This window comes from Canis lupus, chromosome 8 (genome assembly GCF_003254725.2).
Source record: "Canis lupus dingo isolate Sandy chromosome 8, ASM325472v2, whole genome shotgun sequence".
In the NCBI taxonomy this organism is placed as follows: domain Eukaryota; kingdom Metazoa; phylum Chordata; class Mammalia; order Carnivora; family Canidae; genus Canis; species Canis lupus.
In genome coordinates, this window is record NC_064250.1 from 39,463,725 (window position 1) to 39,489,277 (window position 25,553).

General features: G+C 41.8%; 1 protein-coding gene across 2 annotated transcripts in view; it reads left to right on the forward strand.

Moving 5' to 3' along the window:
• FNTB (farnesyltransferase, CAAX box, beta) overlaps positions 1-25,553 on the forward strand; it is a 64,742-nt gene that overhangs the window by 5,900 nt on the left and 33,289 nt on the right. For both annotated transcript variants that reach the window (XM_025442708.3, XM_025442707.3), the window contains exons 2-4: positions 9,302-9,366; positions 19,454-19,526; positions 21,709-21,800. In XM_025442708.3, the coding sequence (XP_025298493.1) occupies positions 9,302-9,366; positions 19,454-19,526; positions 21,709-21,800 (230 nt within the window). The remainder of the gene's footprint in view (positions 1-9,301; positions 9,367-19,453; positions 19,527-21,708; positions 21,801-25,553) is intronic.

The following is a 25,553-nucleotide window of genomic DNA, read 5'->3' on the forward strand; positions in this document are numbered from 1 at the left end:
GATACCATCAGCTTACCTCTATAAGTAGCCAAAATAAGACATTGACTCAGGTTGTTTTTGGCTGATTCTGTCAACCCCAATTGGTATTTTGTATTTAAAGGATTGAAAGAATTCCCTGTAAAAGAGGTACATAGTAAGGATTGCTTATGAAGTGATTTGTTTTTCCTGAGGATATTTTTTTTTTTTTTTTTTTTTTTTGTGGTGGTGGAAATCCTTGCCTTACGTTTGATCTACTAATGATTCTTTTACTGGATTTTCAGCATTAGCATGAGTCTCAGGCAGCAAATCCGCTTTCTGGAAGGGTCCTCCTCTGGGAGAGTTGGAGAGATACAGGAAGAAGGGACATGATAGTTTATAATATGAAAGTTGCTACATCAATAGACTGGCTTTTTTTTTTTTTTTCCTTTAAAGATTTATTTATTTATTCTTGGGAGTCACATAGAGAGAGTCAGAGACACAGGCAAAGGGAGAAGCAGGGTCCTCACAGAGAGCCCGATGTGGGACCGGATCCTCGACCCCCAGATCATGCCCTGAGCCAAAGGCAGATGCTTAACCGCTGAGCCACCCAGGTGTCCCTAGACTAGCTTTAGATAGAAGCTGTGGAAGAGAAAGTACCAAATACATTAGTTGGTTTTTATCAGTCATCCATGGATGGAAATTATTCTGTGCTTCTTTTTTTTTTTTTTTTTTTTTATTCTGTGCTTCTGTCTGGCCTTACTCTGTTTGGCATTATTTTGGGGTTTCTGACAACTAAGTTCTTCCAAACTAAGTTCTTTAGGACACAAAACAGGCGTGTAGACATTTATAGCTTCTGGGACCATAGTTCTTAAGTATAAAAGAAGCAGATGTGCTAGAAGGTAAGCACTTAATTCTTTGGGTTTTAAGGATCCATTCTATGATTATAAATTTATTATTTTTCTTTTAGTTAAGACTTTACCTCATTTGCACATCAACAGAAATAGTATTGAGGAAATGGAAACATGGACACCAGCAGGAACCAAAGAACTAGGGGCCCAGGAAAAAGATTGAACCAGCAGACCTCAAAGAAGGGGAACTGTTGACTGATTCCAAACAAATGGAGAATTGCAGCTGCCACATGTAGTTCCCAGCGTGGAATATGAAGACAGAACTGAGGGCTGGGGTTTAGGAGTTACTACAGGTTGGCTAATAGAAGGCCCTGTATGTGCCGCCATCAATTTCCAATCTGGATTAAATCAGCAGACTCCGTTACTGGGGACTGTGGACTGGGAATGTGGAATTGCAGATTGAATTTAGGGCTAAAGACTGGGGCTAGACCGACTAATAACCCCAGACTGGAAAGCTAGTCAGAAGGGGAGCTCCACCCATAGGACCTCACCAGCGGCCCTCAGAAATGGCAAGACAGACCGTGAACTCAAAAGGGTTTGCAAGGTACCACACCTGTTTCTGTTATCTCCAGATGCCACCACAAGTTTGCTTTGGATCCTGATGCTCCACCTAATCTGTTAAAAACCAAAATTCAGGGGATCCCTGGGTGGCTCAGCGGTTTAGTGCCTGCCTTTGGTCCAGGGTGTGATCCTGGAGTTCTGGGATCAAGTCCCACATCGGGCTCCCTGCATGGAGCCTGCTTCTCCCTCTGCCTGTGTCTCTGCCTCTCTCTCTCAGTCTGTGTCTCTCATGAATAAATAAATAAAATATTAAAAAATAAATAAAAACCAAAATTCAACTGAATAAATTTGAAGATCTAATTGGTTTTATTAAACAATTCATTAATTGGGCAGCATTCCATCTGGCAAGTAGAAAGGAGCACCAAAGGGCTACAGAAAGGCAAAAGTTTTCAAAGGCACTCAGAAAAAAAGGTTTATTGTGGGTGAGGTCACTTTTCCCATGGTCACATCCATCGAGAGGGCCCATGTGACAGGGTTACCTTATTGGCACTGACCAGAAAATTCTTGACTGGTTAGGATTACGTTTCTGGGGGAGATTGAAAGTGCAGTTAGGTTAGGTATTAAGCCCCAGCTTGGTGACCTAGCATAAGTTACTTTATTTTGGGCCTGTGGTTTTCTTTTTAACACTGTTATTGATTTTTTTAATCCCTTCTCCTCTTGATGGACAACTGAGCTATTTCTAGATTTTGGATATTAACTGCTGTAAATGTTACATTCCTGTGGAAGTCTTTTTATGAGCATATGTTTTCATTTCTGTTGAGGAAGGACCTAAAAGTGGAATTGTTGGATCATAGGGTGGGTGTATGCTGAGTTTTATAAGAAACTGCTTTCCTTTTCCAGAGTGGTGGTATATTTTATACCCTTACTTGCATTGTATAATAAGAGTTCTGGTTGCTCTACATCCTCACCAACATTTGGTGTTGTTGGTTTTTTCAACTTTAGTCACTCTGCCGGTAGTTGTGGGTGGTATTGTTAAGGAAAAAGTTATTTGTGACACTTGTTTTAAAGGAAGTCTCTATTCAGGACTTTATTACTACAATGACGTTTGCAGTAGGGGAGAAAGATTGGGCTCAACTCTGAATATGACAAAGGGAAGGGAGAATTTATAGCCAAGGAGCAAGGTAGAGGGATTGGTGGATAGAAACTTACTAAGAGGAATGGTCAGGGGAAAGGAGGAATTCTGGCTAAACCAATTAGCAGGCTTCCTTCTAAAGGAGGCCAGGGTGATCAGATATCACTAGGGGATGGTGGAGGATCCTCAGTCAGATACTGAGGATGATCAGATATTAAGGATGGGGAATTCTGACTAACCCAATTTGGTAGGATTCTTGCTAAAACTGGGTAATGCAAACATGGCCACAGAAGTACAAAAGTCAAGGCCTAGTTGGGATATGAATGCATTATCTGTGTGTCTGCATGTATTTTGATTTTTCAGAAATCTTTCTTATGTCTACATACAGTAGTCATGGTGAAATTTGGGTATTAAGTGTTTTGTTTTGATTTGATTCTTAATAATTCCCTCTAACGTTTTATTATAAAAAAATATCAAATATACAGAACAATTGACAGCATCTGTTTACCTCCCACCTAATCTTTGTCCTTCATATAAACTGTTAAAGGATAAATTTTTTTTTAAATTTATGTATTTATTCATGAGAGACACAGAGAGAGAGAGAGAGGCAGAGACACAGGCAGAGGGAGAAGCAGGCCCCATGCAGGGAGCCCGACATGATCCTGGGTCTCCAGGATCATGCCCTGGGGTGAAGGCGGCGCTAAACCGTTGAGCCACCCAGGCTGCCCCATGTTAAAGGATAAAATTTAAAAGAGGATAAAATCAAGACTCATACAAATATAAAATGAACACATCAAAGATTTTATTTAACTCATGGAACCAATAAGATATGATAACTAGTTCAGAAGAGAACTCAAAGTGGCATACACATCCACAGTCAGGTAAGGAATGCTGAGGTGAATTTACAAATGCACGCAAAACTGGTCACTATACATATGGTGATCACTGATTGCATTTTACCAGGTACCATATTCATATCTATGGGTAGTAATTATTTGCATTACTATAATTTTCTACAGATTAACTTCTACATCTGCAGAGTGTGAAACAGCCTAGTCAAGGACAAAGGAGGAGATAAGGCAATGGATCATCTAGCCAGGACATTATTTTTTTTCTGTGTGTGTGTGTGTGTGTGTGTGTGTGTGTGTGTATACATGTGTACACACATGTATATACATATGACAAATATTTTTTCTGAACCTTTAATAATAATAAAGCATGCATCTCTAAAGGGTAACATTCTCCCACATAAAGACAATAATATCACACCTAAGAAAATAAAAAAAGTAATTCTATAACATTATCTAATATCCCATTTAAAATTTTTAAATTTCCCCAATTGTCCCAAGATTCTTTCTCTCTTTCTGTGTGTGTGTGTGTGTGTGTGTACTTTGAACTAGTCCAAGTTACTTTTTTTCCAGGCTATTTAAGAATTTTGAAGAACAGGGTGCCTGGGTGGCTCAGTTAAGTGTCTGCCTTTGGCTTGGGTCATGATCCCAGCGTTCTGGCATTATGCATCATGTTGGCTCCCTGCCTAGCAGGGAATCTGCTTCTCCCTCTTCCTCTGCCCCTCCCCACTGCCCATTTTTTCTCTCTCTCCCTAATAAATAAATAAAATCTTAAAAAAAAAAAGAATTTTGAAGAGCTAATCCCTTGGGACTAAATCTTCTGGTGATTAGTCCTGGTGGCCTTTTGTATAACATGTCATATAGCAATGTTTCTGAAACAGATAAGATACTTTAGGCTGTCATCCTCCTCCCAGAAGGGTCCTATCACTTTCATTAACATGGTCATGAACCATGTGCCCTGTATCCAAGGTAAATGAACCTATGGGCCCTTCACTATTTATGTAAAAGAAAGTTATCTGTTGTTATGGGGCTGTTAATCAGCCTTTGTATTGTACCCCATTGGTGACTGCTTTGCCTATTGAGGTTCTCATGCTGAAAGGAAAGATTGACTAAAATATAATAATCTGTTCCTTTGGGATGGAAAGGAAGCCTGGAAATCCAAGATAAAATGAGAGCTCAGGGAAAGTGGGCATGGTTTAGCATCTCTTTGTAGTATTGAAGCTGATTTTTTAAAAAAATTCTGATTTGAAAGCTATATAGTGTTCAGAGTTTTTATGACTGAGGTAACTTTGTTTTTTTAATACTTAATGTCAGTTTGCCTATATTTAAAGTGAGAATTTTGATAAATTTTTAAAAAGAAATTGTTATAGATCTTACCTATAGATATCAAGCAGTTGTTATGACTACTTCCCTTAATTCTATCCCAAAGGTTAAATTTCTAAATCTGCTAATGTGTTAGAAGTCCCCAGGACCACCCCTAGTTGATTTACTACAGGGATTCAGAGAACTCAGCATATAGTTGTACTCATGGTTATGATTTATTACCGCAAGAGGCTACAAAGCAAAATCAGCAAGTGGAAGGCTCACAGCGTGGTCTGGAGGAAACCAGACACAAGATTCCAAGAGTCTTCTCTCAGGGGAGAAGTGTTCTCCCAGTGGAGAACATGCAAAATGTTGTCTACCAGAGAAGCTCATTAGAGACTTGGTCATCATGGTTTTTACTGGAGGTTAGTTACATATGCACTTTCCGCCTAGCACTTCTCAAAATTCCAGACTCTGAGAAAAAAGTAGCTGTTCAGCATAAACAAGGTTGTTTATAGTTGTGGCACAGTGAGCCACTCATCAGTTCTTGGAATGGTGGGGACCCTCCCCAAATTCTGATTTCTAGACACCAGCCAGGGGTCAGCCATTCAAGCTAGCCTTTCTAAGGATAGCAGTCTCACACCTGCTTTGGTAACTCCTTTGTATACAACTAAGTTTTTTCCATTCCTTCTGCTACACAAATTGGAGCAAAGAATGCTTGCGTCTTCTCAGTAACAAATTTACTCAGATTTTATATAACACTTGGCAGGCTATATGGGGAGAAGGGAAGGCGAAAAAGGAAGTTGCATGTTTTGGAGATTACTTTGATTCCTTTTTTCCCCAGACGAGTTCTTTTTAATTTTTATCTTAATCCATTATTATTTGTCAAAAAATTGCAGGTTTATTGGCAAGTATTAGTTTTAAAGTTGTACTCTAGAAGCCATACTGTGTGCTCTAAGGTGATCTTTTTCTAAAATATACCAGTTCCTTTTTTTTTTTTTTTTAAATATACCAGTTCCTAAAGACAACATACATAATGAGAGTAATTTTTTTTTTTTAAAGATTCATTCATCCATTTTGAAAGAGAGTATGAACCGGGGGAGGGGCAGAGGGAAAAAGTCTCAAGCAGATACCTTGCTGAGTGGGGAGCCCGACATGGGCTAGATCCCATGACCCCAAGATCATGACCTGAGCTGAAACCAAGAGTCAGTTGCTCAACCAACTGAACCACCCAGGCATCCCATAGAATGGAAGTAAATTTTTGTAAATCATATATCTGATAATGGACTTGTATCTAGAATATATATGAAATTATTAAAATTTAGCAATAAAAAGACCATCCAATTTAAAAAAAAGGAACAAAGTATCTGAATAGACATTTCTCTAAAGAAAATATACAAATGGCCAGTAAGCCCATAGAAAATGCTTAACATCATTAACCATCAGGGAATTGCAGTCAAAACCACAGTGAAATATTGCTTCACACCCATGAGGTTGGATGTAATTACAACCACAGAGAGTAGCATGTGTTGGTGAGGATGTAAAGAAATTAGAATGCTCATGCATTGCTGGTGAGAATGTAAAATGCTATGATTGCTTTGGGAAATAGTCGGATAGTCCCTCAAAGAGTTAAACATAGGGTTACCATATGATCCAGCAGTTCCACCCCTACATATATACCTATACCTAAGTAGAAAGGAAAACATATCCATCTAAAAACTTATACAAGAATGTTCATAGCACACTTGATGGATGAGCACTGGGTATTATACTATATGTTGGCAAATCGAACTTAAGTAAAAACAAATGAAAAAAAAAAAGAATGTTCATAGCAACTTTATTCATAATAGCCCCAAAATGGGAACAACCCAAATGCCCATCAACTGATGAATAATGGATTAAAAAATGTGATGTGTCCATAAAATGAAATATTACTTGGCAATAAAAAGAAATGAAGTGAGGTGCCTGGGTGGCTCAGTCAGGTAAGCATCTACCTTTGCTCAGGTCATGATCTCAGCGCCCTAGGATCAAGTCCTACATCAGGGGCAGCCTGGGTGGCTCAGCGGTTTGGCGACTGCCTTCGGCCCAGGGTGTGATCCTGGAGACCCAGGATCGAGTCCCACATCAGGCTCCCTGCGTGGAGCCTGCTTCTCCCTCTGCCTGTGTCTGTGCCTCTCTCTCTCTCTCATGAATAAATAAAGAAAATCTTAAAAAAAAGTCCTACATCAGGCTTCCTGATCAGCGAGGTGTCTGCTTCTCCCTCTCCCATTCCCTCTGCTTGTGTTCTATCTCCCCTCTCAAATAAATAAATAAAATCTTAAAAAAAAAAAAAGAAGTGATAGTATATACGCAACATGGAAAAAACTTGAAAACATTATGCCAAGTGAAAGAAGATAGTCACAAAGGACTGTCATGTGATTACATTTATATAAAATATCCAGGTTTAGGCAAATCTATAAGGATAGAAAGTCAATGAGTAGTTGACAGGGGCTAAGAAGATGGAGGGTTGGGCATGACTGCTAAGGGGTGCAGGATTTCTTTTGGGGGCAGTAAAAATGTTCTAAATATTGATTGTGGTGATGGATGCGTAACTCTGTACTAAAAGCCATTAAATCATACACTTTAAATGGATGTATTGGGGATGCCTGGGTAGCTCAGTGGTTGAGTGTCTGTCTTCGGCCTAGGGTGTGATCCTGGGGTCACAGGATCAAGTCCCACATCGGGCTCCCTGCATGGAGCCTGTTTCTCTCTCTGCCTATGTCTCTGCCTCTCCCTCTGTGTCTCTCATGGATAAATAAATAGAATCTTAAAAAAAAAATGGATGTATTGAATGGTGTGTGCATGATATCTCAATGAAGTTCTTAGAAAAATATACCAGTTCTTTAGATAAAGGGAATTGTTATTTGTCCATTTTTATGAACAGCTGACCCATAACACTTAGGTGTTTTTTAGAATTCATAACTTAGATTTTCAATGAGTCTATTACTAACTGCATTAGAATATTGTTTGTTCATTCTGCAGAAAAGTGATTAGGAAATATGAAGAGAAATGATACTGTGTTGGGAATATTTTAAGCACTTTCTGCTTTATGTCTGTTAGGTATCCTACTTTAGTGGCAAAACTCCATTTTCTTTACCTAGTACTTGGCTGCTTATGTTGTCTGACGGGGAGCTTGAAGGTGGGTGTCCTCATGAAGGAGTTATTTTCTGGACCCTTTTCTCTCTAAGGAAGAGAATGCTCGGTGTCAGAATGCTAAGGAGGTGGTGGGCTCATCTATTAGCCTTGGAATATTATTAAGTCATGTGGATTTGAATCGATTTGTATTTGGGGAAAGGCAGTGAATTTTCCTCCCACTTGGTTTTGTTCCATTTAGAATTCGTCAATTCCCTTAACTCTTTAGTATATTATAGGCAAATCTTTATTGCGTGATCTCATTGACGTATGTTTCTTATAGATTTTTCTGTCCCTTTCAGCATGCAGCTAAGAAAGGCGTCACTGAGAAATGCAGTCTGTGTTCCATTTAGGCTGGTGGTTTATGTTAGTCTTGAGAGTCTGGAAAGGAAAAGAATTATGAAGAATTGGGACAACTTCCGTATTCCTCCTGAGTCAGATCCTTACAGTGACTTCAGTCTGTTTTTTGAAGTATTATGAATTCTTAGCCAGATTATCCCTCAAATTCATGTTCAGAGGCAAATACCAAAGTATATCCTGAAACTGAGTGTAATTGAATTTTAGATTGGCTGCCATTTTAGATGATTCACATCATGGCTTCTCTCATCATCACAAATAATTCTTGCACACGTGTCAAGGGCCTAGATGTTCTAGTTCAGTAGGTGATTCAGAAATAGAGAATACATTTTGAAATTCCCAGAGAGGACATCATTAGGTATCTTGAAATCTCAACAAGGATGTGCCTCACTACAAAGAACAGGGATGCCAGTGAAGGAGAAATCCTGTATCCTGTTAACTAACCCACTTCTACATTGCTGTATCCTTTCTTTTTAGAAGCTGAACTGTATGACCACGTTGTGGTAGGTCTTCAGAGAAAACAGGTGATCTGGATTTTTTTGTGATCTGACTCTCTGAGATCCTTCATGTTATGGGACTGTGGAGTCTTGTGTGTGACAAAGGATCAATGACCAGATAGATGTGCTATTTCTTTGGTGTTTCAATAACTGATGTTCTTGTAAATCCCTTAGGGACTTTTAATACCATTCAGTCCGTATTTAAATGCTTCAGTCTGACAATAAGAAGTACGATCCTTAGCAGGAATTAATTTTGTATTTATGAATGGCCAGTTAAGTGAACACCTAAACAATTTCATAGAGCAGGCAAGAATGACTCTCTCAAGCAGAATGCCTTGCCTGCTCCCCAAATAACTCCCCAGTGTACCACACCCTGGAACCGCCATTAGTTTAGATATGTGGATCGTTTACTGGAGAAGTCATTTATAATGTCATCATGGTTCTCTCTGTTTCATTTGTCTTGAGCCTGTCATCCCGCAGAGCCCCTGAATCCGGTCTCACAGTCCCATGAAGTACAAAACCACACCAAGCAACTGTAGCCGATGGGCATTTGTGGTGACAGGAATAAGTTGACAGGGGACTCATCTGTATTTGTTTTCTCTCTCCCATCTCCTACATTCTTACCAGGCAAAAGTAGAAGAAAAGATCCAAGACGTCTTCAGTTCTTACAAGTTCAACCACCTTGTTCCAAGGTAAGCTGTGGTTAGGCGTTGGAGGGAGTCTAGGAGACACCACCTCCTGTGCCAGCCTAGGAGACACCACCTCCCGTGCCAGCCTTTTCTTTGTTCCTCCTTGAGCCTCTTCAGCCTCAGGGGATAAGTCTGGCTGTGAGATGGGTTTCTTGACCTGGTGGCTGCCTGGTAAGCTCACGAGCCCAACTCTTTCCTCTATTGGAAAGCTGTTTGGAGGAGGTGCTCTTCTCGAACTGAACCATCGAGTGTTACACGGGGATACTCTTCAAGGCCTGAACTCTGAGGTCTGAGGATGGGGAGAGGACATTTATGTTTCTGTTGCTCAGTTGTAACCTGCTGCTCTGGTGTTCAGATTAGAATTCTCAAGGTTTTCTTGTCATAGTACACTTTGAAACAGTTGTAGAGTCCAGGGGGTGGCAAAGGATGGATTCTTTTGAAGTATATTGTGATTTGACTGGGAAGATGGGACGAGTTTGAGCTTCTCCCAGCCCGGCTCTTATTGGTAATTATGGAGCCACTCCCAAAGATGAAGTTTCCAGGGAGAAAATACAGTGCCTTTTGTTTTTCTTGGCACTTAGCAAGTTGAAGTTTTCTAAGCAATTCAGTGTCAGGAATTCCAAAAAGGGGATTATAAGCAGAAACTTATTACTTAGGTTGAACCTTTGTTTTTTCTTGTTGCTAGTTTATATCACGCTAGGATTTCATGAGGTTCTTTCATCCCTGTTAGTATGTCTCTCCCAGTGCCAAGTTGTTTCTCCAGAATCATCCTGTGTCATATTCCATCAGAACGGATTAGGAATCTGAAACTGTGTGTGATCATGGTTTTCTCTCAGTGATATAGCACTTTGCCTTGACCACTTCTGAACAAAGGGCAGTAGGGCTGCTGGCTGACTCACTCTGGCTGGGAAGCAGGGGGCCTGAGCCATGGGCGCCCTGCTTCAGAGACCAAATGGAATAACTCCAGGCTGGTCAGGCTCTGGGTACTTTGACTTACTGGAACATGATGCATGGTTCTAGCCTGAGTTTACTTTGTGTCTTTTTTACCACCATCATATTTTGCCACTATTTCCTTAACAAAGAAATTTTCTTCTGAAAATTCTGATTAGCCAAGGCAGAAAACAATTGGAAAAAGGGAAAGGCAGGCAGGCAGGTCATCTTCATTTTTCTTTCCTGGGGAAGGAAAGAGGAAAATATCAACTAACTAGAGGATTCTTGCCCCAGACTGCTGAACTGAATCTCTGTATTAATTTAAAGCTTAGTCCTCAATAAATGAACTATTGCTCATCAGGAGCCACAGCTGGAGATTAGGAAATGAAGCTATTTGTTTCAACAGCTCGAGGCTGAAACTAACATAGCACTGTATGTCACCACTACTTAAATAACATTTTTACGAGAAATAGGTTTTTAAAAATATTTATTTATTTCCTTCCAAGTTTTTATTTGAACATAGTTCTTATCTTAGAATAATCTCCAAGATATATTAAGTGGGAAAAAATAAAAAGATATGTGTAAATATGTGTAGTCATCTGATATTTATGCTAAAGTTAAAGCAGAGTGTTTTTGCAAATAAGTGAAGCAACAACTGAGGGGGGCAGGTGGACACCAACCGTGCTCGGTAAAGGTGAGGCTTCTCCAGAGGTGGCAGGACTTGGTAGTGGTGAGGGGTGTGATTGCTTTAGGAGGGGCTTTGTGTCTAGCAGATGCATCCCCAGTGACTCATCTGATTGGGCTCTGAGTCACCGTCTGCTGTCTGAGGCTCTGTGGACACATGTTCCCTATGTTTCCAAAGGGATCTTTGATCATTTGACATTCCTTCTCACCCATCATCAGAATAGACCCTTGGACTTTTCTTTTATTCTTACTGAAATGTGAGGGAGAATGGGAGGTTATATAGTTTGGGAGGGAGAAGTGGAATTTTGGGAGTGGTGGTAGAGGACAATAAAATAATTAAATCCCCTGAATTCATTGGTCTAAGGTCAGGTGTGGGTAGAAAACAAAAATGTTCCACTTGGGTTTGGATCCTTCTGGAAGTGGCATCTATCAGGGCTCTGGGTTTGTTTCAGGAACCTGACATTTCCCATTTTATCATTGTTGCCTATGAAAATGAGTGTTTTGAAGAATGCTAATAAGCATCTCATCGTATCACAGCATGCTAATTAGTATTAGAGATATTACACATTTTAGCAGAATGGCTAAATGAATGGCTATTATAGATCAACATATGAATATAAGGCCCAAGCCAAACATCACCATCATAGAACAGACTCCGATGATAGAAGAATAAACCTGAAAATTTAGGAATATTTTAAATTATTATCACAATTTAAGTATTTAACATTTTAGAAGTCAAATTTTAAAAGTCTGACATAATGGAGCAACAAACCTTCATTTTTAGCTAAAGTGGATATCCAGATGTTAGCAATAAATCTAAATGACATGGTATATTTGATTTTGAGGTTATGATACAGTGTGATAGTATCGCATACATGCCTAGGACCATTGACCACACACAGGTCTGGGGATGCCAGGAATGATGCTGAGGGAGGCATTTGCCTGTTGAACCTGCCAGTGCAGGGCCAATTATCAGATTTAGCTGAAATTCAAGGCTGAAGCTGAATGTCTGTACCTTCTACAATTATTCCCCATTCCAGAAATGGTTTCCCTCTCTACGACCATGAAACCTGCATCCTATCCTGGAGTGGGATAGTCCCTCCTAAGGAGCTTTTTGTCCATGCTTTTAACAGTTTTGTCAGTAGCTTGCTTTCCCATGAGAGTTAATTTTTCCTTCCCTGTGGTTATTCTCACTGTTCCACACACTTAGGAATTTACCCATTCCATTTATTACATTAGCTTTAGTAAGAAATCCGAGATGCATAAACTAAACATTCTCTCTCTCTCCCTTTCTCTCTCTCTCTTTCTCTCTCACACACACATACATACTCACATATCATTTTCCTCTTGGGAAGCAGGGTGATCAAGGCTGACCCAGGGTTCAGCCTACTGGGTTCTTAGTTTCAAGGGGGAGGTAGTTATTAAACAAAGGCAAAGACATGGTTACCACTGGGATAAATGTCAAGGAAGTGAATGGGATGCTCTGAGAGAATAACAGGGAGGATGTAATTTAGGTTGGGAAATCAGGGAATGTGTCTTAGTCTATTCTGGCTGCTACAACAAATTGCCATCCACTTGAGCACTGACACCTTGCATTCCCCGCTCCACTGCCCCACAGAGCCTGTTTGTTCTGCTTTACCTAATGGCATGGCTTTTAGGGCTGAATTGTTCAGGAAGAAAAGGGAAAGAGCTCTAGCTTTTCTATTTTAACTCCTTACACAGAAAAGATTTTTGGACAGAAGTGAATTGAGAATAAGAGAATAGTAAGGGTATTAGTTTGTTAGGGCTACTACAACAAAATATCACAGACTAGGTGGCTTAAGCAAAAGAAATTTACTTTCTCACAGTATTGGAGGCTGGAAGTTCAAGATCAAGATGGCAGCAGGGTCAGTTTCTCCTGAGGTCTCTCTCCTTGGCTTGCAAATAGCTGCCTCTTCATTGTGTCCTCACATGGCCTTTCCTGTATGTACTCCTCCCTGGTGTCTCTTCCTTTTCTTATAAGGTCACCAGATCTTATTTAACCTTAAATACCTCTTTAAAGACTGTCTCCAAAAATAAAAAAATAATAAAAAATGAAAAAAAAAAAAAAAGACTCTTGTCTCCAAATACAGTCACACTGGGGGTTAGGGATTGAAGGTATGAATTTTGGGGGACACAGTTCAGTCCATATCAATACGATTTCAGTACCCTTTCTGGCTGACCAAAAGACTCTGGATATATGTCCCTTCAATTTAAAAGAATCATAAGCCTCAGAGGAGAAGTTAAAGTTCAGTCAGCATAAAAGCCCTTGAAGCTCTACATAAACAAAGAAACCTTTTACAAGATTTTAGAATAACCCATGCACAGCAGCATTAGCGCGTGTGTGTGTGTTTATGATTAAGTGGGCAAAAATGAAAGAATAGTTTCCTTTGTGGAGATGGTCTCTGCAGAGAATTTCTCTTCTCCTGCTTGTGACTATCTTCAGGCAACACTAGTTAGAGGAATTCATCAGTTTCCTGCCGGCAGGGCTGCTAGGGCCTGGCTGTGAGTGAGGCTCAGCTGGGAGGGCGCTGTGGGGGAGCCTACCATATGGACCAACCCGGAGCTGCATCAGAGGTGGCGGGGGCCGCCTCAGGTTAGGTGTTTCTGGGCAGAGGCAGCAGGGATCTTTTAACCCCCCAAGGCAGAAAAGCATTTGCTTCTGAGCTCTTTTACTTTGTACTGACTAAAAAGCCCCTTGCTTGTTCAGAGAGAGGAGTCCTGAGAAGATTAGGAAAAGGTTTCTTCTCTGGGTTTCTTGCTTCTATTTTCCCAGCTAGAGGAAGGGTTTGCTTAGGTGCGTAATTGGGCCCTCAGAATTCTCAGTCCCATAGGAAGGGTCAGCCTGCGGCAGGCGGCTCTCCTCAGTGTGGAGGGCATGAGCACGCCTGAGGGCTGGTGGAGCAGACCCCTGAGCCAGTCTAGTCACCCCTCTCCTTGCCCTCCTGGAGTGAACCTGAGCTCCCCTGGAGGTTTGCCATTCATTTAAATTGAAGGGACATGTATCCAGGGAGAACAGTCTTGTCAGGCCTTCAGAAACTGGCCTTGTGTTTGTTCTTTTATTCTTTCTTCTGTTCATGTGACTAATAGATGTTGAGAGCCTGCTCTGTGTGGGGCACAGATGTCAAGGCTACAGGCATGAGCTCTCCTCAGAGGGACAGGGCAGCAGAGTAGAGAGGCCGACTGACCAGCTCGTTGCAATAAGTGCACCCCTTGTCTTACCTGGTCTCTTTTGCTCGCATTGTACTTAGGATCACAAAATCTTATTTACACCCTTACCTGCCTTTCCTTTTTTTTTTTTTCCTCACATTTCCAAATAAGGTGACTTGGTGTTCTCTTTTGTTTTCCCTTCTTTGCTCTATGGCTTAGCATCTCAAAGTATTTGGTGTATTCAAATTCCTTCGATGACTGTTTCTTTGATGGAAAAGAATTGACCTATGAAAACGCACACTGTGAATGGGTCCTGTCCGAGTTAGAAGTCAGGACATCTGCCTCCAGATTCTGTACTTGCCCTCACCTGGCTTGGGTTTCTCAGCCTGCCCTCTTTGATGGTCTCATGGACCCTCCTGGTTCTCCTCATCTGCACTCATGTCCTGGCCACTCTCTGCTTCTCAGCCTGTGCCAGCATGGTTTATGGGCTATTTGTCACCAGTTCCCTGGTCTCATTCGCTTTTCTGCTCTTCCCATCCTCCCAGTCCTTACCATGGCATCCCTAACCCTGCTTCTGCCCAGGGTCCAGTAAGATTTCCAAGAAGAAGTCATGTGACATTGCCTGCTGAGTGGCTTCAGCAGAAGTTATATTACAAGCTTTATCTGGGCCTTCACTACTGCTGTCTCCCCTTACTCATCTCTTGTAGACTCCTGAACACACTCACCCCAGTGACCAGTCTTCTCCCCTAACTCCTGAGAAACTCCAAGCAGTCTCACATGAGTTTTCTTCTTCCCCACCTCCAAGTCCTGTGTTTGTCTAACTTCATACTTCCTGTCATTATTTCAATCTTTGAGAATGGAGCATCCATCCTTATTGCCAGACTCATCCCCCCTACTGAACTCTCTACCCCAACCCTCCTGCCTCTTCTTTGAGGACCATCTTTGGTGGATTTCCTCTGGGATCTTGCATTTTCAGCATCTTTGCTCTCAAACACTTTTTTAACCTCTCCTCTGGCTGAACTACCTGCCTTCCCCTACTCCCATCCCCAGTCCCTCCTCGGGCTGCCAGTCTGTTGTCTTTCTTCCCTCACATACCTCACAGACATTCTTAGATTGTGGGTTTGGTTTCCTGCTATTAGTCTTATCCACACCCCAATCTATTCAGCATGCTGCAGCTCCTGGGATCTAGAAAATGCAGATCTGTCCATGTCTTTCCTATGCCTAAAATACTTCAGTGACTCCCGTAAAAATTTTTTTTACTTCCCCCCCCTTTTTTTTTTGGTAAGAGCTTTGAGATACAATTCGGATATCATACAATTCACCCATTTAAGTGTACAATACAGTGGTTTTTAGTACATGGACAGAGTTATGCAGCCATCACCACAGTTAATTTTAGAGCTTTTTCGTCACTGCACAGGGAAACCCTGTCCCCTTTAGCCATCCCCTCCCATTCCTCCATTCCTGCCCAGCCCCTGGCACCAGCTTCAGCTACTCTGTCTCTGTGGGTTTGTTTGCCTCTTCCAAACATTTCATATAAGTGGAATCATACAATATGTGGTCTTTCTGTGACAGCCTCTTTTACTGAGCATAGACTTTCCAAGGGTCATCTGATGTTGGTAGCACAGTGCTCCTGATGCATTTACAAGTGCTGTATGATCTGATGCCTCTATACCTCTGCAGTCTGATTTCTCACGGCTCTCTACCTTGTGCTTCTGTTCTGGCTGAACTCAACCTACACAAACATGCAGCGTTGCTTCCTGCCCAAAACACCTGCCCCATCCCCTTCTTTCTGGTTGGCTAACTCATGTCCTTTGGGTCTCCTCCATCCCTTGATGCAATGCTGTGCCCTTTGGGTAGTTTGTTCCGGTCCTCCATGCCTTTGCGTGTGCTGCCGGAGCCCACTACACTTCTCTCTCTGCTGAGGCCATACCTGCCATTAACTTGTCTGTGTCCACGTCTGGGCTGTAGCTCTAGGGAGCAGAGTCAGCATCCACTCCACTGGGGGCACTCAGCCTGCATAGAGTAGGCACTCAGAGTACTGACCCTTGGATCTCTTTGAAAGAGAAATTGTGTCTGGCTTTCTCTTCTCCTTTATCATCTGGAATGAGCCCTTATTGCTCCCTGAACTCTCTTGAAGGTCACCAGCCACTTTGTCATTTGTTCTCTTTTTGTCTTGCTATAGCGTTTAAGACTGTAAATACCTCCATGGAGTTCTCTTCTATTGTGCTTGTCACACAACATTGCCTTTGTCATCCTCCTACTTCTACGACTTTCTTTAATTCTCTCCTCTAAGCCCTTAAGGATGGGTCTTCCCCCAGTTCAGCATTCAGACTTTTCTCTCTGCTTTGTCCTCTATTCCTGCAGCTTCATCTGTCACCTGTGTGCTGATAAATGACTTGTGGTCTTTCTGTGTTACTTGGAGCCCTCTCCTGAGTCTGACATGTGTTTTCAACAGTACAACTGACATCCTCACCAAATACACTTCCCTGCCATACAGCCCACCTGCCCATGGGTCACCACCCTGATTTGAGCCCTACGTACTCTCAGTACTTCTGCCCTGGTGACTCTGAGCACCGCCTTACCCAGTCTTCCCACCTCACCTCTCTCCACACTTAGAGCTTTCGCTTGGTCCAGTTTGTAAATACGTATTGAATATGCTGCTGCCAGATACTTTTTCTAAAGCATAGTTTTGGTCATTTTTTTCTCAGCTCAAAACCTTCAGAATTTCACCTTACACCCATTAGAATGTCTAGAATCAAAAAGACAAGTAATAAAAGTGTTGGTGAGGATGGAGGGGGAAGGAACCCTCATGCACTGTTGGTAGGAATGCATACTGTTGCAGCCATTGTGCAATACAGTATGGAGGTTCTTTAAAAAATTAAAAATAGAAGTTCTGTATGATTCAGTAGTTCCACTGCCGAGTATTTACCCAAAGACAATAAAAACACTAATTCGAAAAGATACATGCACCCCTGTGTTTATTGCCACATTATTTACAATAGCCAATATATGGAAGCAAACTAAGTGTACATCAATAGATGAATGGACAAAGATGTGGTATATATAGACAATGAAATATTACTCAAGCATAAGAAAGAATGAGATCTTGCCATTTGCAACAACATGGGTAGACCTAGAGGACATTATGTGAAGTAAAATAAGTCAGAGAAAGACAAATACCATATGATTTCTCTTGTATAGAATCTAAAAAACAAATGAACAAACAAAAAGCAGAAACAGACCCATAAATACACAGAACAAACTGGTAGTTGCAGAGGGGAAGGGTAGAGGAAAAGGCAAAATGGATGAAGGGAAGTGGGAGATGCAGGCTTCTAGTTTTGGAATGAATAAAGCACAGCATAGGGAATATTATCAATGGTACTGTAATCCTGTTGTATGATGACAGATGGTAGCTACACTTGGAGTAAGCAGAGCTTAATGCATAAATTTGTTGAATTACTAGGTTGAAACTAATGTTAACATTGTGTGTCAACTATACTTCAATGAAAAGATTTAAAAAAACAGGTTATTTGAAAAAAACCAACAACAACAACCTTTAGAGACTACTTTTGCCTACTAAATGGAGTTGAAATTCCTCAGCTGGCATCCCAGATCCCTATAAAAGGGCTTAAGTTGCCTTTTTGACCACTCTTCTTTCATTCCTAATATTCAGGCCAGATACTCCACACCTCTTGCACACTTTATACCTGCACTGTGTATACAGTCACCATTGCCTCCTGCAGCTATTTAAACTTAATTTTAAAAAAGTAAAATTTGAAATTCAGTTGCTCAGTCACACTAACACATTTCAAATGCTCAGTAACCACACATGCCCAGTGGCTGTCTTTTGGGCAGCACAGATCCATTTTGATCATCTCTGAAGGTTCTTTTGGACGGCACTGGTCTGAACCTTTTCGTTTCTGTTCCTTCTGGCTACAATCTCCCCACCTCCTCACCATCTCTACCTGTAAACATTTTCTCCCTCTACTGGAGCCACCCACCTGGTATTCTCCTGCTTCCACACAGCCTTTCCTGATCAGTTCGTTCGTTCTTTCTTTCTTTCTTTCTTTCTTTCTTTCTTTCTTTCTTTTTCTTTCTTTCTTTCTTTTCTTTCTTTTTTTTTAAAGATTTTATTTATTTATTCATTCATGAGAGACACAGAGAGAGAGAGAGTCAGAGACACAGGCAGAGGCAGAAGCAGGCTCCATGCAGGGAGCCCAACACGAGACTCGATCCCAGGTCTCCAGGATCAGGCCCTGGGCTGAAGGCAGCGCCAAACAGCTGAGCCACCTGAGCTGCCCTGATCATTCCTTTCTTAATGAGATGTCCCCAGCCTTTCCACTTAGAGCCTTGGTAGTATTTTATGTAGTTTCCTCTATGAAACCTACCCATTTGTTTCTCATATTGTTGCTACTCATACTGGGAGACTTTTTGAGGTAAAGGCTACATTCATAATCTTACTCTGGGCAAAATACAGTAGGGGTTCAAGAAACGGTTTTTGAATTGATGACCCAGAATAGAGAGTGGTTCTTTTTTAACTTGTGTGATTAGTGAGCACAAAGACTGTGTTGGCATTCTGTTCTTTCTCCCTTCCTCCCATAACCACATAGGCCTCTGCTGTGAGGTGAGGCAAAAAAGGGCGGCCGCTGTCCTTCTGCCCTGCCTACACGGGGGGCTGTGGGCGCCACACCCCATCTCACAGCCAGAATTACTGACATCAGTGCCAAGGAGACGAGCTGGCTACAGTATACAAGTAGGATCCTCTGGCCAGGGCAGTGGGTCAGCACATAGGAAGTGGAATTTCACGGAGGGAGTGATAGGTGCACAACTGAGGAGCAGGTAGGGTGCAAACTACCCACCTCGGAGAAGTGACCCCAGAAGAAATGACTGAAATGACTGAGGCTAACCAAAGTGGTGAGGCTCACATTGGAATTGGTCCCAGGATGGGGAGCCACAGAATATCTGTTCACAGTTAGACCCTGGAAGAGCTTTCTGTATGGTTTGTTCATTGCCTGGCAATGTGTGTTCCTTGTGACTTTTCACTTAGCCCAAAGTCACCTACCATGAAGGAGAGGAACTCACCCAAAACATTGGCCAGCAGGTTTTCAGACATGTTAGGGACATTCAGGTGCTGACCTCTTCTGTCTGGCTTTGTTGCCCTTGAGCTACCGCAGATGCTGGTTATCTACTTGGTGACCATGGGGAAGATGTCCTGAAGCAGAGAGCATGTGCTTGTACACACACACGTTCTGTAGTGGGGTGGAAGCAGAAGTATAAGACTAGGTTTTCAAGCTCTTTGTCTTTCCAGGCTGATTTTGCAAAGGGAGAAGCACTTCCATTATCTGAAAAGAGGTCTTCGACAGCTGACAGATGCCTATGAGGTAAGTACGCTGCCCAGGAACTCAACCAGATGATCATCCAGACGGCCCTCCTTTTTTCTTTTGGAATGTAAAACATGTATGGGCCTGACCTGCTACGAAGTTACTCTTTGTACCATATGGCTGTGGCAGGAGCCAGGTACGCAGGAGCCCAGTCCTGCAGAGCTGGGACTCCCACTTCTGCAAGGGCAGAACCAGGTCTCTCCTAGTCTTGTTCTCCTGTTGGAAGGACAGAGCACCCTAGAAGGGATGGTGCTTTCTTGCACCATTAGATCATGATGAGGGGTTCACGTGCTTTCTCCCGGACACTCCTGATCAGCTAGATAAAGGCAGTCCATCCCTAATCCTTTGCCCTATAAGCCGATCTAATTTCTATGCTGGCCAAAGGATCAGTATATAAATCCCAGTGAGGACTTCCACAATTTAATACTATGAAAATGCCCACACTTAGAGTACATTTTAAATCACATTCCTTGGAGCCCTGGGGTTCCACAGAAGGGCCTCAGGAGACGACAGTGGTGGTGGAGGAGGGGAAAGGGTGTTGGGAATATAGTAGGCAGAGGATGAATATGAACCAGAGGGCTCCAGTCATCCTGCCTAAGCCCTGCTTTTAATTTGCTTTTTATTTTGATGTCTACATTTGATTATTTACAGTAGGAATTGGCCAACTGAAATGCCTCTAGACCCAAGCAGGTAGCAAAAATAAGAGAAGTGAGCAGTTGAGAGGGAGACTGAAGCACATTAGAGGCCCCATGCTTTTCCTCTGTTCCTGCCAGGTATTGCTATCCAGGAATGCAGAACCAGGTTTGCCAGATTTCTGTCTCTCTCTTTTTTCAAATTAAGCCAGAAATCCAGATTTCTGTGTGAATCTCCCAGTGCCTAAATGTTGCAACTAATTCTACTTAAAAAACAAAGCGCTACCAGGAACAAGCAGAACATGTCTATGGGCTAGAATTGGCCTTGGGGTCAAAATTTTCAATCCTTGACACAAGTCCTCAGTTGTTAGGGTATAGTGAGCCTGATACAGTTAATACCATACCAGCTAACAGTTGAATGGAGTACTAAAAGCTTACCATGCCTTATCTCAAATACTGTCAGTATTTTTTACAGATGAGGAAGCAGATATAGCCGGATTAAGTCATTTGCTCAGAAGTACATAGCTCTAAGAGGAGCTGGGACTCCAACCCAGGCAGGCAGGATCCACACCAACTGCTTCTAGGTGGCAGCCTAGCCACAGCTGGGGACAGTCAGTGCATTAATGAAGAGGGTAGCTTGGACCAATGGAAAGAGCACTGGAGTGAGAGTCCAGAAACCTGGCTTCTTATATCCGCTCTAACATTTGAGGTCTTTTGTCACTTGGAAAAAGTTAATCTCTCTGGATCTCATTTATATGCTTTTAATCTGGAAAACTAGAGCAATAATACTATCTGCCTGCCTGCCTTGGATGCTCTGTACATGTTTATGGGTTAAATTAGGATCCAAAGCGGCCCATGTGTCACCTTGGGAAGCTTTTCCAGCCCCCTAGGCAGAATGAAGCTATTCATGTGCTCCCTCAGGACTCTGCTACTACCCATTGCAGCACATACCATAATTCAGGTACACATATGTGTGTGTTGTGTGCCATCTTGACCCAGAAAGCCATAAGGTAACTCATGATTAAATGCATTCATCTAGAGCCCTCTTCCTCTACAGATGAACACATACATTCTCTATCCCAAGCATCTCAAGTGTAGGAACTGATGTTTATTCATTACTGTACCCCCTGTATCTAATACAATGCTTGGCACACACAAGGAGGTACTAAATATCTGTTGAATCAATGAATGAGTTAATCCAGGAAATCGCTGTCTGAGAGTCTAGGTCTCCTGGGTTCTACACTGGGAAAATAGCATGGGTTAACTTCCTAGCATGTGGGTGCTCCTCCCCTTGGCCTTCTTTTGGTGCTTGTCAGGGAAGGACCCAGAGGGTTCAAGGTAAACTTTGTCCCATTGTCCTTTCTGCACATATGGTCATTTCAGCTGCTAGCTGGGGCCATAAAGCAGAGCGTCCTTCATTCACTTATTGTTCATAAGGTGCTCTCCTCCCCCTTTCCGGGCTGCCAGGGTGCGACACATGTTGCCTTGTCAGCAGCATCTTGGAATGATTCTGAATAAGGGGTGTGTTTTTTCCCCTGTGCCTTTCTCAGTGTCTGGATGCCAGCCGCCCATGGCTCTGCTACTGGATCCTGCACAGCTTGGAACTACTAGATGAACCCATCCCCCAGATGGTGGCCACAGAGTGAGTCCGGCTCCAGGGAATCTGGACTGTTCTTTGAAATCCTATTTTGAGTCAGGGGTTCTTTTTATTTTGTTTCTGTTTTACTGATTTTGAGTGAAAAACACATCAGGCTACAAAGATACCCTTGCCCTCCCCTTGACCCCAGTGACTTCCTGAAACTCCTCCACTTCAGAAGCCTATTGTGAGCTCGTGGGTAGAACAAGACTTTGAACTCCCAAACGAAGGATTCTGGTTTCTTCTGTGGCCTTTTCTTTTGGCTCTTGCTCTGGTCTTTGAGAAAATTCTTCATCATCAATTCTGAGAGACATGATTTTGCCAGAAAGTACGGTATGAATTTGAATAGCTTCTGTGGGGAAGCATGTGCCAAACCAATGAACAAAAATGCCCCCACCTTCCATAAACACCTCTATAGACCTCCCTCCTCATCAATGCCTTGGGGACAGTTTGGCTCTTGATGGTACTAGATGTGTTAGACTCTTGGTGTGCAAATGCCTTGACTCACCATTTTCTTAAACTTCTGATTTATGAGATCTAAGCAACTAAGGTTCTTCTCAAACTGCTAGTGCAGATGGTGTTCTGGGAATGGCTATGGCACCTCATCCTTAGAAGCTCATCACAATGATATTTTAAAAAAGAAACTAATCATCACTCTAATCTTAGGGGTACCTGGGATGGAAAAGGGCAGCCAGGAATTGGATCCAACGCCCCAGTTCTCACTGAGAGAAAGAGCACACACTCCCTTGGCAGCATCTTGAGTTCATCTGCTCTTCTGGTGCTCTGAGGGACAGGAGTCAGAAAGGGAAAGCCCATGAGCCAGGTTTGTTTTCCCGCAGCATACAACAATAACCATGTAAAGGACCCATGGAGGCCAGCCTGTGCCCTGCCCTGGTCCCAGTGCCCCTGCCCGGGTCATATTGTCAGGTCAGAAGAACAGAACCACACATTGTCTCATTCATTCTGTCTTAACAATAACGTCTCATTCTTGCCTTCCGGAGCAGGGTGTCTTGTGATGACTGTGGATAGGGAAGATAATAAAGAATTAGGCAGTTAACCCTTGTGATGTGCGTGAAGCTCTCTGAGGGAGAGGAAAAATATGCATTGTCCTCATGATGCTGCTGCTGCAAGCCTAGTTGCTTCTAGCTCTGGAAGTAGAATTGGACACAGTTTCTGCAATAACAGGAATTTAATTGTCAAAGGCCCATGTGTTTTTGAAATACCAGTTGGGGGTTGTGGATTGTTTGGGAAGTTTCTCCCCCACACATACACGATTAGGATGTACACTGGGGAGAATGGGAAAGTCGGAGATGAGAGAAGAAAAAGAGAAATGGAGGATTCAGACAGGGAAGTATAGGTGTGCCCCGGAGGGGGTTGTAGTTCCTGAAGAGGAAGACCTCAGTCACACTTGGGTCAGCATAAATTTTGAGTGTTTTCTAGGTTGTTGCATAGGTAAGGGTTTGCTGAGGGAATGTCAGAGTAGCTCTCGTGGCAACATCAGATAGGAGGAGGACCCCATTAAAGGGCTTTCACAGTGAACACCTGGACACACCCTAAATATCCACAGTAAGAATGTGTTAAAGTGTGTTTGAAGCTTAATTAAAATATGGTGCAGTACATATAGTGAAATACTCTGCAGCCATTTAAAAATTTAAGTTAACAGATATTAACTAGTGAACATTTTGTAGTATATACAAATAGCAAATCACTGTGTTGTACACCTGAAAGTATACAATGGTATATATCAATTATACTTTAATAAAAATGTACACCTATGAACTATGTATTTGTTGATAAAAATGCACACGAGGCACCTGAGTGGCTCCATTAGTTAAGCATCTGCCTTTGGTTCAGGTCATGATCTGGGGTCTGGGGTCTCCCTCTTCCTGTCCCTCTTCTCTGCTCATGCTCTCTCTTTCTCTCAAATAAATAAATAAATAATGTCTTTTTAAAAATGAATACATTTATCTAGAAAGATGTTCATGATTTAAGTGAGAAAAGGTAGTTAAAAGGATTCAACTTCTAGGGACACCTGGGTGGCTCAGTGGTTGGGTGTCTGCCTTTAGCTCAGGTTGTGATCCTGGGGTCCTGGGATTGAGTTCCGCATCGGGCTCCCTACGAGGAGCCTGCTTCTCCCTCTGCCTGTGTCTCTGCCTCTTTCTGTGTCTCTCATGAATAAATAAAATCTTAAAAAAAAAAAAAAGATTCAACTTCTATAGATTAAAATATAGCTGGTTACGTGCATAGCGAAAACCAGAAAGATACATACATGCTTCATACTTCTGGATGGCAGGGTTAAAGGTGATTTTTTTCCCCCCTAAGCCTATTTGCATGTTCTAAAATTTTATTTATTTAATTGTTTTGTAATTAAAAGAATATTTTAAACCTAAAAAGCTAGTTTGTTCTAATTTCAAGAACCACGTGATAGTGAATGAGAATTTCTGCTTCCCAGCTGCCTTAAAATCTTTCCTTGTGGTTCTTCTGATTAAGGAAACTTTTAAAGAATTACTTAGACTTTCCAATAATGAATTTTGTTTTGTGCCTAGCTGACAGTTTATTCTAGGTACAGATAATGTCTGTTATCAATGAGCTTAGTAACTCTGACATATGAGGAAATAAACTATTTTTAGTAAGATACAGAGAAATCTTAATGACTTCTGTAAGAAAAACTTTACAGGGGGCTTTTTAAAGACAATCTGATATAGGATATTGCCTTTTTATTTTGCACAGAGAAAAAATGCTTTGAAAATGTCATCAGGTTTGTGTTCCCTTCTTCATACAGCTATTAAAAGGCAGAGTTTAGCTCTCAAGTATTATTATTATTTTTAGAGATTTATTTATTTATTTATTTATTTATTTATTTATTTATTTATTTATTTATGAGAGACACACACCCAGCACAAGTAGGAAGGTAGAGGGAGAAGGGGAGCAGGGAGCGGGATCCCCGCTGAGCAGGGAGCCCAATGCAAGGCTCCATCCCAGAACCCCAGGATCATGGCTTGAGCCGAAGGCAGATGCTTAACCAGGTGCCCCTCCAGTATTATTGTTTTCCTGTCCTTTTCTTTCCCCACCTACCACCTAGTGCAGGACACACACACACACACACACACACACACACACACACACACGACACACGTTTCTCTTTGTTATTTTGTTCAGTGTTGTGCTTCTATTTGTTTAGGGAACAGTATGGCAAGCTGAGTTCCCTCTAGTGGACAGAATCACTTTTTCAGCTACTGTGACTGCCTACTGCAGCCAGCAAAGCCAGATTTTAACTGCTGGTCTCAGGCCTTTCAAGAACAATATATTTATAGGTAGGACTTTAGTTTGCCACTCTTGAGAGCCTGCATCCACAAATTGTTTACCTGAAATAAATTAATATTTTGGGACCGGACTGAGTTCATTTGTTGATGATTTTAGCATGGAAGGAAGCATCCTTTAATGAGAATCCCATACTTTTGTTATTGAAAATTACTTGAATGTATATAACACACAGAGTGAAGTGAAATCACAGGGAGACCACTGCACTGTTAAAGTTAGGTTTTTCAGATTCTGTAAGATCTAAACATTGTCTTTAATTATTGTAGGACTTTTCTGCTTATACACTTTTTCCAAATACTAAATTTAAATTTTCATCAAAGTGTCAGTGTTTTACTATTTCCCTTTCAAAAGGTTATTAACAGCTGATCTCCTGAATAGCCCTTTAAATATTTTTCGTTTTAATTTTTAAACATACTATGGCTGGTTCCTTACCTTTCT